The 13717-nt window shown below is 37.2% G+C and overlaps 1 protein-coding gene across 1 annotated transcript; it reads left to right on the forward strand.

Moving 5' to 3' along the window:
* Positions 1-876: 876 nt before the first annotated feature.
* Positions 877-11079, forward strand: LOC134312024 (uncharacterized). The gene is made up of 5 exons (XM_062993667.1): positions 877-970; positions 7704-8018; positions 8390-8554; positions 8764-8867; positions 9991-11079. Exons 1-5 carry the CDS (start codon positions 877-879, stop codon positions 10108-10110), a joined length of 798 nt encoding a protein of 265 aa, XP_062849737.1. The 3' UTR covers positions 10111-11079.
* The last annotated feature ends 2638 nt before the right edge of the window (positions 11080-13717 follow it).

A 13717-nucleotide genomic window follows, 5' to 3' on the forward strand; every position in this document is an offset into this window, starting at 1 on the left:
ACGCCGGGTCATGCAGGTGTGGGGCGGAGTCGACCAAGGTGAACACGTCAACAACCCGTTTCTGCCCCAGACAGACGCCTTTCACTTCTTTGATGTTGTCAAAAGGTACGACTATATACTATAGGGCCAAAAGTATTTGGACACCTGAGCAGCTCTGTTAAGCAGCCACTGTTGGACCCCTGAGCAAGGTCCTTAACTCTTTGTGACCAAGTAAATTTGTATCTGTGGAAAAAAATTCATTGTACTGTACACACAGATCTGTTTATACACTATATAACCCTATAAGTATTCGGACGCCTGACCATGAGCTTGTTGGACATCATTTAAAAAACACAGTGACCTCAACAGCCGCTCTTCTGAGAAGCTTCTCACAAGACTCAGAGTCAGTACCTGTTCATTATGAATCAGTGAGATATGACTCAGAGTCAGTACCTGTTTGTTATGAATCAGTTGGATATGATTTAGAGTCAGTACCTGTTCATTATAAATCAGATGGATATGATTTAGAGTCAGTACCTGTGCATAATGAATCAGTTGGATATGACTCAGAGTCAGTACCGGTTCATTATGAATCAGTGAGATATGACTCAGAGTCAGTACTTGTTTGTTATGTATCATTTGGATATGACTCAGAGTCAGTACCTGTTTGTTATGAATCAGTTGGATATGATTTAGAGTCAGTACCTGTTCATTATAAATCAGTTGGATATGACTCGAAGTCGGTACATGTTCATTATAAATCAGATGGATATGACTCGGAGTCGGTACCTGTGCATTATGAATCAGTTGGATATGCCTAAGAGTCAGAGGCTGTTTGTTATGAATTACTGAGATATGATTTAGAGTCAGTACCTGTTGATTATGAATCACTTGGATATGACTCTGAGTCAGTTGGATATGACTCAGAGTCAGTTGGATATAACTCAGAGTCAGAACCTGTTTGATATGAATCAGTTGGATATGACTCTGAGTCAGTGCCGGTTTGTTATGAATCAGTGAGATATGATTCAGAGTCAGTACCTGTTCATTATGAATCACTTGGATATGACTCAGAGTCAGTTGGATATGACTCAGAGTCAGTATCTGTTTGTTATGAATCAGTGAGATATGACTCAGAGTCTGAAGTGTGTCTGTGTATGGGAATTTGTGCCCATGACTGACTGCATTTGTACGGCTGGGCACTGATTTTGGTCAACAGAGCCTCAGTCGATGTTCCGGTTCATCCCAGAGCTGTTGAGTGGGGCTGAGGTCAGGGCTTCTAAGCTCCTTAGGCTGGAACAGGAACTGTTCTGGCTGCAACACATGAATTCAGTCATTAGAAGCGGTGTCCACATACTTTTGTCCATATATTTCAATGTGTTGTGCATTTTTTGATGATATCCTGTACTGAAGATCTTAGTTTGTGTTTCTGGGTGTTGAACAAGCCACAAAAGTCCTAAAAGTTTGTAAAAGTACAATACAATTAGACGTGGTGTCCCAATACTTCCCAATACCACCTCCTTGTTTCTACACTCACTGTCCATTTTATCAGCTCCACTTACCATATAGAAGCACTTTGTAGTTCTACAATTACTGACTGTAGTCCATCTGTTTCTGTTCTTCAATGGTCAGGACCCCCACAGAGCAGGTATTATTTAGGTGGTGGATGATTCTCAGCACTGCAGTGACACTGACATGGTGGTGGTGTGTTAGTGTGTGTTGTGCTGGTATGAGTGGATCAGACACAGCAGTGCTGCTGGAGTTTTTAAATACCATGTCCACTCACTGTCCACTCTATTAGACACTCCTACCTAGTCGGTCCACCTTGTAGATGTAAAGTCAGAGACGATCGCTCATCTATTGCTGCTGTTTGAGTCGGTCATCTTCTAGACCTTCATCAGTGGTCACAGGACGCTGCCCACGGGGCGCTGTTGGCTGGATGTTTTTGGTTGGTGGACTATTCTCAGTCCTGCAGTGACAGTGAGGTGTTTAAAAACTCCAGCGGCGCTGCTGTGTCTGATCCACTCATACCAGCACAACACACACTAACACACCACCACCATGTCAGTGTCACTGCAGTGCTGAGAATCATCCACCACCTAAATAATACCTGCTCTGTGGGGGTCCTGACCATTGAAGAACAGGGTGAAAGGGGGTAACAAAGCATGTAAAGAAACAGATGGACTACAGTTAGTAATTGTAGAACTACAAAGTGCTTCTATATGGTAAGTGGAGCTGATAAAATGAACAGTGAGTGTAGAAACATGAAGGTGGTTTTAATGTTATGGCTGATCGGTGTATGATTATATTTCCTGTTCTTGTTGGTTATTGTTATTGTCCTGCTCGTGACTCTGGACGGCGTGTTTGGTGATGTATTGTCAGTAAACTCGACCTCAGAACCACCTGAATGATGTTTTACACGTGTGGTTTGTAACTGTGGAAAAAAAACAACCTTTATTTTTGACTCGGAGGTGAAACTGTGTGCGTAATGAATGCCAGCGTAGCAGCTCTGTCGTTTATATATATATATGTGTGTGTGTGTGTGTGTGTGTGTGTGTGTGTGTGACCTATGATCTGATGATCTGATGTGTACCGATAGCGCTGTACTCAGTGTGTGATGTGATGGGGGTCTGAAATGCAGCGTCTCAGTCTTCTGCTCTGTGGGCTTCTCACTTCCTGTCTCTCTTCCTGGGGTGAGTCCAAAAACTTACCGATAAAAAAAGTCTCTACAGCAGATTTGAACTCGTGTTTAATTTAGATCAATCAGAAACACCAAGTCGACTAAGATCTTCATTTATTTATTTAATTATTTATTCATAATTATATTAACAATCAACGTTAAACGTATAAACCTTCAAAATCAGCTCAGCGCACTGAAGGTTCCTGTTTTACACTTTTTATTAACCTCACACCCACAGCACAAAGTGTGAAAATCCACCTACTGCACAGCAATAAAAATCTGTCTTTATATTTATTGATCTGCATCTATAAACAATAATTCTGCTCATTTATTCCAAAATGCACTTTACATCCAGAAAAGACCAGAAGACGTGCCAAATGATATATCATAATACAATGCTTTATTTATACAATGTTTAATGTATGAAACACCATATATTATATATGAGTATGGGGCAAAAATGTATAGACAAATAAATGTAAATCTATGGCGTTTTTGAAAATTGAATGGAATTACGGTAACGTAAAATGATGTTTAGATGTAACAGATAATACATATAGACACAAATTTATATGCGTGTATCTATATGTATATATATATATATATATATAAATATATTATATATGCATTATATATGTATTGCACATATACATCTAGATATAAATATTTACATACATTTGTATTATATTTACATTGTAAATCATATGTATTATACACATATCGCTTTGGATAAAAGCGTCTGCTAAATGCTGAAAATGTAAATGTAAATGTAAATATATATATATTGTAGTGTATGCGTAATATATTTTATATATGCACATATATGTATGTATACACACTATTAATTATATTAACACACACACACACACATATATATATATATATGTATATATACATGCAGTATTTGTGCATTGCACATACATCTAGATATACTGTATATTTACATACATTTGTATTATATTTACATTGTAAATCATATGTATTATACACATATATATATTGTAGTGTATGCGTAATATATAGCATATATGCACATATATGTATGTATACACACATATAACTATATTAACACATACACGCACGCATATAGTATATATATATATATACACATGCATTATTTGTGTATTGCACATATACATCTAGATATATATATATATATATATATATATATATATATAAATACATTTGTATTATATTTACATTGTAAATGTATTATGTAAATGTATTATGCATATATATGTATATATTGTAGTGTATGCGTAATATATAGCATATATGCACATATATCTATGTATACACACACGTATATATATGTACATACACACACACACACACACACACACACACACATATATATATATATATAGTTGTAGCCTAGTGGTTAAGGTACTGGACTAGTAAGCAGAAGGTTGCTGGTTCAAACCCCACCAGGTTGCTGCTGTTGGGCCCTTGAGCAAGGCCCTTAACCCTCAATTGCTTAGACAGTATACTGTCACTGTGCTGTAAGTCGCTTTGGATAAAAGCGTCTCCTAAATGATGAAAATGTAAATGTACGATACAGAATCACATCTTCACTATACTGTAGCAGAGTTTAGCTTTAAATTTAAACTATAAAAAACAGTGAAACACGGCAGTTGTAGCCTAGTGGTTAAGGTACTGGACTAGTAATCGAAAGGTCACTGGTTCAACCCCAACACTGCTTGAACCAGCGTTTTAAGTAAAAAATAAAACGTTTAATAAATGCTGAAAATTAGGACTGACACTGAGAGTAACGGAGAAAAACAATAATTATTTATTTATTTATTGTTCTTAATTAAAAACAGCTGAGTTCAGCTCATTAATAAAGCAGTTTATATTAATTATAACATTAATGTAATGACTAACATAAATTCTGTATAAAAACAAAACAATGAGTTTTATCATAACGTTAAATATTAGAGTGAAATATTTTGTTTAGTTACTGATTGTGTTTATTGTTCTTACATCAAGAGATCAGAAGACGATTTTTATACTGTTATCATATCAAATGTTATTATATTTTATAATCTTGACTTTTTTAATAAAACACTTGATTTTTGTACCTGTTAATCTTCACAATGATTTTTACTCAATCACTACACACAAACAAAACGCTGCTGAACATTTTATATTCAAATAAAAATAATAAAGAAAATACAACACGAATAAACACGAAATACTTTTACTGTTATAAATTATAATTATACTGAATCTAAACTGACTACTAATCAGTATATAATTATTATCTAATCAATATATAATCAGTATATAACCAACATATAACCAGTATATAACCAGTATATAACTAGTATGTAACATAAATAACCAGTATATATTCAATATATAACCAACATATAAGCAATATATAACCAGTATATAACTAGTATATAACCAGTATATAACCAGTATATAACCTGTATATAATTACTATAATAATAAGTTCATAATCTAATAAATATAATTTAATAATTATATAATACATATATAAGAAATGTAACAAGTGTTTAATTAGTTATAATTAAAATACAACCAATAAATAACCGATATACAGCCAGTAGAAACTTAATAAATAAGTTATAATAATAAGTATGTTTAATAAGTGTATAACCAGTCTATAATCACTATATAATAGGTGTACAATAAGTATATAACCACTCTATAATCTGTATTATACTATATAGTATTAAAGTGTTTAATAAGTACAGTATATAACTAGTATAAATATATAACTAGTATATAATTACTATATAATAGGTGTATAATCAGTATATAACCAGTCTATAATCACTATATAGTATAATAAGTATATAACCAGTCTATAATCACTATATAGTATAATAAGTGTATAACCAGTTTATAATCACTATATAGTATAATAAGTGTATAACCAGTTTATAATCACTATATAGTATAATAAGTGTATAACCAGTTTATAATCACTATATAGTATAATAAGTGTATAGCCAGTCTATAATCAGTATATAGCATAATAAGTGTATAATCCCTATATAGTATAATAAGTGTATAACCAGTTTATAATCACTATATAGTATAATAAGTGTATAACCAGTTTATAATCACTATATAGTATAATAAGTGTATAACCAGTCTATAATCACTATATAGTATAATAAGTGTATAACCAGTTTATAATCACTATATAGTATAATAAGTGTATAACCAGTCTACAATCATTATATAATAAGTGTATAATAAGTAGAGATGGGACGATCGATCGGCTATGAATGAATTTGACTATTTGGCTATTTGATTTGTAATCAAATAATGCGATCGGCCGATATCTCCTAAAAGTAGCCGATCCGATGGTGTGATATATAAAGACCATGTTAAGTTAACAGCTCAGTGGATTGATCCAGACTTTGAGCTACGAAGCACCAACCATCACATCACCATTCATCAACCATCGTACAGAAACCACAGTGAAAGCTCTTCATGACCTAAAATAACAGAATTAACGTTGTGCATCATACATACGATGTAATTTTGCTGATTGTAATATTTACTTTAAAAAGATAATTCAACCCGGTCACATCTGAGCCGATTCTATCAGCCCGTTATATAAACTCCTGGTTCACTTTGGTCAATCGTGAGCGGTTCTTACTTGTGATGTAGATGAGAACAGAAAACGTTACAGAGCCAATCAGAGGCAAAAGTTTATTCATTAGCAAATTCGTTAGTTCAGGATCATCTGCTGAACTTTTAGCTCCTTAGACGGAACGAGTCTGACGGTCGGTTACAGATCTGTGGTAATAGCAGTTTAATGAAGCTTTTTAATGTAAGAGAGTCACACAAAATGTTCTGTAGTAGCTGGTGTTTATTTTAAAACCACGACATTTAATTAATAACAGTAAACACGGAAAGATAACCGAGAAGAGAAACTTACGCTTGGTGACCCCCGACCCCCCGCCCTCCCCCCCCCCGATCGGAATCGGCTATCGGCCGATGTCCCTGAAAGAAGATCGCAGATCGGAATCGGTGCCAAAAACCCCGATCGGCACATCTCTAATAATAAGTATATCATCCGTATATAATAAGTATATTATAATATTTGTAATTCACGGACCGTGAAACGAGTCGTCTCCAGTGTAATATGCAATTTACTGTGAGATTCTAAATGTAAAGTTTGTGTTTAGTGATTTATGTGTTTAGTAATTTAACGTTTTTCATTCGCATATCGTATAAAATATGAGGCGCAGTATGATGCATCCTAGCAATCATACGCTAATGAAGTTAGTGTAAGAGACTTCTCTATACTGTTGTGTTCTTACAGTGTGTGTGATGCGTGTGTTTATGTATTGAGTGCAGTTTGTTCCTTTTTGGATTCCATAATCAATGTAAAAGTGTGATTCTCTACACACGTGATCATCTATGTGCTGCGTCTCAAAAGAACAAACCAGTAGTTGAATAAACTGTAAGAGATGTGAAAGTGTAAAGCAGCTAACAACATGACTGAGTAACTGGTAACTGAGTTTAAAAAACCTACAACCAGTTCTGTAGACGCAGAGGACAGTGTGTGGAAACAAGCTAGGCTGTGCTGTGTATTGTGGCGTCTGTTTATTCTATCGTTTAATTTATGAGTGTAATTTAATGACTGCCGTGAAATGTGGCACTTTTAATGTGTCACCAGGCTGTGTGTGTTCGGCGTCGGCTACTTTATTTGTCATATATACATCTACAGGTGTACAGTACAATGAAATTCTTTCACCACGTATACCAGCTCGTTCAGAAGCTGGGGTCAGAGTTCGGGGTCATAGCACAGGGTCAGAGCCATTGTACGGCACCCCTGGAGCAGACACGGTTAGGGGTCTTGCTCAAGGGTCCAACAGTGGCTGCATAGCAGAGCCCAAAGCTCCACCCACCAGGCTACCACGTCCTAAAATGACATAAATGTAAAATAAAATGTTATGTAACTAATTACATTTGTTGGTTTTATTTTATTTAATGATGATAATATTTGAACGTTTGTTTATGGTGTTTTTGGGTTTATGGTGTCCCTGTGGTTCAGTTTCAGGTTCCAGTTCCTCTTTTGGGGTGATCCAGTCTCCACCCAGCATCTCACTAAATGAAGGCGGTCGTGTTCAGATCTCCTGCTGCTGGAACATCAGCAGCTCTGGATTCAAAATCAAATGGTTTCAATACAGCAGAGTTCTGAATAAAACACACATCAACACAACAATACGTGACAACTGTTCCACGTTATCTATACCAAACGCTGCTGAAGATGATGCAGGATTTTATTATTGTGAGGTGACAAAAGACATTCCCAAACTGCTGAAGGTGAATGGAACAGGAACCCATGTGACAATCCAGGGAACAAACGGTACATGAATATTTTACTTTGAATCAACAGTTTAGGGAAGGTCCTTTCCTCCTCCGGCATAGTTTTAAGTCACTCCAGTGTCCTGCACAGAGCCCTGACCTCAGCCCCACTCAACAGCTCTGGGATGAACCGGAACATCAACTGAGGCTCTCCTGACCAGCCTTACAAATGCTCTTTTATCAGAATGAGCACAAATTCCCACAGACATGCTTTAAAGTCTTTTGTTCTAGCTGAAAGGTCACATAGAGGTCATATGGTCAGCCGTACGAATACTTTTGGTCATACAGTGTGTAATATTGACTCCCTATAATAAACGTATTACATTTATACATTTATATAAATATCCTTATAACCGTATGTTTGACTCCCAGGCAGCTCCACCTGTACGACTCCGCCTGGTCCCACCGCAGGACCCCAGGAGGCCGGACCGCTCTTAGTACCCATGCTGGGGTCCGTCACCGCCGCCGCCCTGCTGATCTTATCCATCTGTGTGTGTGTGACTGTGTGGATGAAAATAAAGGGCTGCAAACAAACAGGTACAGAAAAACACCCCGTCACTTCAGTTTACATCAAAGCACGCGGGGTAGCGAGAAGGTCCTGAGTTTGATTCCCTGTCTGGGTGATCAGGGTCCTCTCTGTGTGGAGTTCTGCATGTTCTCCCCACGTCCCAAAAGGTTGACCAGGACGACCGGGCACGTGGGCGTCGCTTGTGGTTTGATTGGTCTTTTGTCTGTTGATCTGTTAGAGAGGATGGTGATCAGGGAAGGACCACCGAGTGAGGAGGAGAGTCCAGAACACCTGGAAGAGGATGGGCAGAGTTCAGGAGGATCCAGAGGATCCACACAGTGGGTAAGAGAGGTTCACCTTCACCTATCTGACCCTCTTCAGTGAGGAACTCTGTAAAAACGACCTTCAGGATCATTTTCCAAAGCTGAACTGGTTTAGGGTGCATTCACCTGAGGAGCCTCGAGAATCCTGTCGAGGCACGGACTCCACTAGACCCATGAAGGTGTGCTGTGGTATCTGGCACCAAGATGTCAGCAGCAGATCCTTTAACTCCTGTAAGTTGTGAGGTGGGGCCTCCATGGATCGGACGTCTGTCCAGCACGTCCCACAGATGCTGGACTGGATTGAGATCTGGGGAATTTGGAGGCAGAGTCAACACCTCAAACTGGTTGTTGTGCTCCTCAAACCTTTTGTGGTAGTGAGCATCATCCTGCCATCAGGGAAGTGTCTCCATGGAAGGGTGAACATGGTCTGCAGCGATGCTTAGGTAGGAGCTACGTGTCAGAGTAACATCCACATGGATGGCAGGACCCGAGGTTTCCCAGCAGAACGTCGCCCAAAGCATCACACTGCCTCCGCCGGCTCTCTTCTTCCCATAGTGCATCCTGGTGCCGTGTGTTCCTTAGGTAAGCGACCATCAGACCAGGCCACCTTCTCAGCAGTTTGAGCTATAGGAGCTTGTCTGTTAGATCGGGCCACACGGACCAGCTTTCACTGAGCCTTGGCCACCCATGACCCTGTCGCAGGTTTACCACTGTTCCTTCCTTGGACCTCTGCAGACCAGGACACACACCACAAGAGCTGCAGTTTTGGAGATGATCTGACCCAGTCGTCTAGCCATCACAATCTGGCTTTCAGATCCACTTTGAGGATAAAATGAAGAGATAATCAGTGTTATTCACTTCACCCATCAGTGGTCATAATGTTCTGACTTGTCGGTCCTTCCCTAAACGGTTGATGTACTACTGCTGGCTCGTGTCTGAGGCTCTGGTTCAGTCTCAGATGAAACCGAAAGTAAAAGAATGAAGCGAGACAGAGAGCGGTCAGGGTTACTAAACAATCACAATCACAGTAATAAATCACCCAGCGCTAGCACTTAGCGTGACTGCAAAAAGCCGCCACGGCTGCTACGACAGACGCTTGGTTAGCGGTTAGCCTGGTAATCACTATTCTCGGTCTTTTTCAGTACATGGTTCCGGTGTACGAGTCCTACTTCGATCTGCAGAGGAGCCGGGATCAGCTGTCTGAAAAGCCAAACATCGACTCAAGCAAACATGCTAACACAGATACAAAAACGCAGCAGTAATCACGCTCAGGCTAGCAACATACCTAAACGCTAATGTCGCCGCGAGACCAGCGCAGTCTCCTCAAACCAGCTCTGGCTCTACGTGATGTTCATGAAACTGCTTTGCTCTGACAGACCGGAGATAAACACTCTCAAGCTACTGACATCGATCAGTCTCTGCTGTGCTATCAACTAGCCGGGCGCCCACACTCCATTTGAACAGTCCCTTGCTGGTCGGTCGAAGCACCTACGCTAGCAGCGGTTAATCCAAAATTCCAAGACCTAATTGAGACCTAATTGCTGGCTGGTGAAAAGAAGTGGCCAGTGACTACACGCTATAGCAACCACCCTCCTCAGCCAGCGTGAGGAAGCAAGGGCAGTGCTAGTCGACAAATAGCTGCTAGCGATGCCAGGAACGCAGTTTGTGCTAATCCTGCACCGTTAAATTGGTCTTGTGTAGCTGGAAGCATTTGAGTACGTGTCTAGTCTTAGCTGATACGCCTTAAGGTTCGAATGCTAACACAGATAATAACAAACAACAGTAACAGAATAGTCAGCATAGTTTGGCTAGCAAATGTGGCTTAGCATGCGAAGTCAGATAGCTGTTTGTTGTTAGATTTGTTAGCATTAGTTAGCTTAAAGTGTCAGTTTAATTTTACATGCTGACTAGAAGATGCTACTGTTTTTCTACTGGCCACATTAGCAGTGCTAATATACATATTGCTGGAATACAGGCATGCTTAAACTAACACAATGCTAGCGTAGCTTGGCTAGCTAACGTATTTAACAATGCTAAGATCGGCCGCTGTTTTGCTGTTATTATAAAATATATAAAAATAAATTATCTAAAGATGTAACATAGGTTAGTTTAGCATTAGCAACTTTAGCTGTTGTTTGCCAAAAGTTGTATTCACACTGCTTAGGAGTTTGCTAACATAGCACAGTGATGCTAAAATGCTAACAACTCATCAATAAAAAAGTTTAAAAACATGGTTGTATTTTTATTGAATGTAAGAACTGTAATAATGAATATTCTACGAACCATAAGAACCATACGAACAGTAATGATAATCACTCTTGGAACAGTAATGATAATCACTCTAGGAACTGTAATGATAATCATTCTAGGAACCATAATGATAATCACTCTAGGAACCATAATGATAATCACTCTAGGAACCATAATGATAATCACTCTAGGAACTGTAATGATAATCATTCTAGGAACTGTAATGATAATCATTCTAGGAACAGTAATGATAATCATTCTAGGAACAGTAATGATAATCATTCTAGGAACAGTAATGATAATCATTCTAGGAACAGTAATGATAATCATTCTAGGAACCGTAATGATAATCATTCTAGGAACAGTAATGATAATCATTCTAGGAACAGTAATGATAATCATTCTAGGAACAGTAATGATAATCATTCTAGGAACTGTAATGATAATCATTCTAGGAACTGTAATGATAATCATTCTAGGAACTGTAATGATAATCACTCTAGGAACTGTAATGATAATCACTCTAGGAACCGTAATGATAATCACTCTAGGAACCGTAATGATAATCATTCTAGGAACCGTAATGATAATCACTCTAGGAACCATAATGATAATCACTCTAGGAACTGTAATGATAATCACTCTTGGAACAGTAATGATAATCACTCTAGGAACTGTAATGATAATCATTCTAGGAACCATAATGATAATCACTCTAGGAACCATAATGATAATCACTCTAGGAACTGTAATGATAATCATTCTAGGAACTGTAATGATAATCACTCTAGGAACTGTAATGATAATCACTCTAGGAACCGTAATGATAATCACTCTAGGAACCGTAATGATAATCATTCTAGGAACTGTAATGATAATCACTCTAGGAACTGTAATGATAATCACTCTAGGAACCGTAATGATAATCACTCTAGGAACTGTAATGATAATCACTCTAGGAACTGTAATGATAATCACTCTAGGAACTGTAATGATTAATCACTCTAAGAAACTGTAATGATAATCATTCTAGGAACCGTAATGATAATCATTCTAGGAACCGTAATGATAATCATTCTAGGAACAGTAATGATAATCATTCTAGGAACTGTAATGATAATCATTCTAGGAACTGTAATGATAATCATTTTAGGAACAGTAATGATAATCATTCTAGGAACAGTAATGATAAACATTCTAGGAACAGTAATGATAATCATTCTAGGAACAGTAATGATAATCATTCTAGGAACTGTAATGATAATCATTCTAGGAACTGTAATGACAATCATTCTAGGAACTGTAATGATAATCACTCTAGGAACTGTAATGATAATCACTCTAGGAATTGTAATGATAATCACTCTAGGAACCGTAATGATAATCATTCTAGGAACCGTAATGATAATCACTCTAGGAACTGTAATGATAATCACTCTAGGAACCGTAATGATAATCACTCTAGGAACAGTAATGATAATCATTCTAGGAACAGTAATGATAATCATTCTAGGAACTGTAATGATAATCATTCTAGGAACTGTAATGATAATCATTCTAGGAGCTGTAAGAACTGTAAGAACAGTAATGATAATCACTCTAGGAACTGTAATGATAATCATTCTAAGAACAGTAATGATAATCATTCTCGGAACTGTAATGATAATCATTCTAGGAGCTGTAAGAACTGTAAGAACTGTAATGTTAATCATTCTAGGAACCGTAATGATAATCATTCTAGGAACAGTAATGATAATCATTCTAGGAACTGTAATGATAATCATTCTAGGAACCGTAATGATAATCATTCTAGGAACAGTAATGATAATCATTCTCGGAACTGTAATGATAATCATTCTAGGAACAGTAATGATAATCATTCTAGGAACTGTAATGATAATCACTTTAGGAACTGTAATGATAATCATTCTAGGAACCGTAATGATAATCATTCTAGGAACAGTAATGATAATCATTCTCGGAACTGTAATGATAATCATTCTAGGAACCGTAATGATAATCATTCTAGGAACAGTAATGATAATCATTCTCGGAACTGTAATGATAATCATTCTAGGAACAGTAATGATAATCATTCTAGGAACTGTAATGATAATCACTTTAGGAACTGTAATGATAATCATTCTAGGAACCGTAATGATAATCATTCTAGGAACAGTAATGATAATCATTCTCGGAACTGTAATGATAATCATTCTAGGAACAGTAATGATAATCATTCTAGGAACTATAATGATAATCATTCTAGGAACTGTAATGATAATCACTTTAGGAACAGTAATGATAATCATTCTCGGAACTGTAATGATAATCATTCTAGGAGCTGTAAGAACTGTAAGAACTGTAATGTTAATCATTCTAGGAACCGTAATGATAATCATTCTAGGAACCGTAATGATAATCACTCTAGGAACTGTAATGTTAATCATTCTAGGAACAGTAATAATAATCATTTTAGGAACTGTAATGATAATCACTGTAGGAACTGTAATGATAATCACTCTAGGAACAGTAATGATAATCATTCTAGGAACAGTAATGATAACCATTCTAGGAACAGTAATGATAATCATTCTAGGAACTGTAATGATAATCATT

This window comes from Trichomycterus rosablanca, chromosome 4 (assembly GCF_030014385.1).
Source record: "Trichomycterus rosablanca isolate fTriRos1 chromosome 4, fTriRos1.hap1, whole genome shotgun sequence".
Classification (NCBI taxonomy): Eukaryota; Metazoa; Chordata; class Actinopteri; order Siluriformes; family Trichomycteridae; genus Trichomycterus; species Trichomycterus rosablanca.

Coding starts and splice junctions, on each gene's coding strand:
- LOC134312024 (XM_062993667.1), top strand. CDS start 877: ATGACTCTGAGTCAGTTGGATATGACTCAGAGTCAGTTGGATATAACT. Junction 971..7,703: donor TCAGTTGGATATGACTCTGA/GTCAGTGCCGGT, acceptor CCTGTGGTTCAG/TTTCAGGTTCCAGTTCCTCT. Junction 8,868..9,990: donor CCAGAGGATCCACACAGTGG/GTAAGAGAGGTT, acceptor GGTCTTTTTCAG/TACATGGTTCCGGTGTACGA.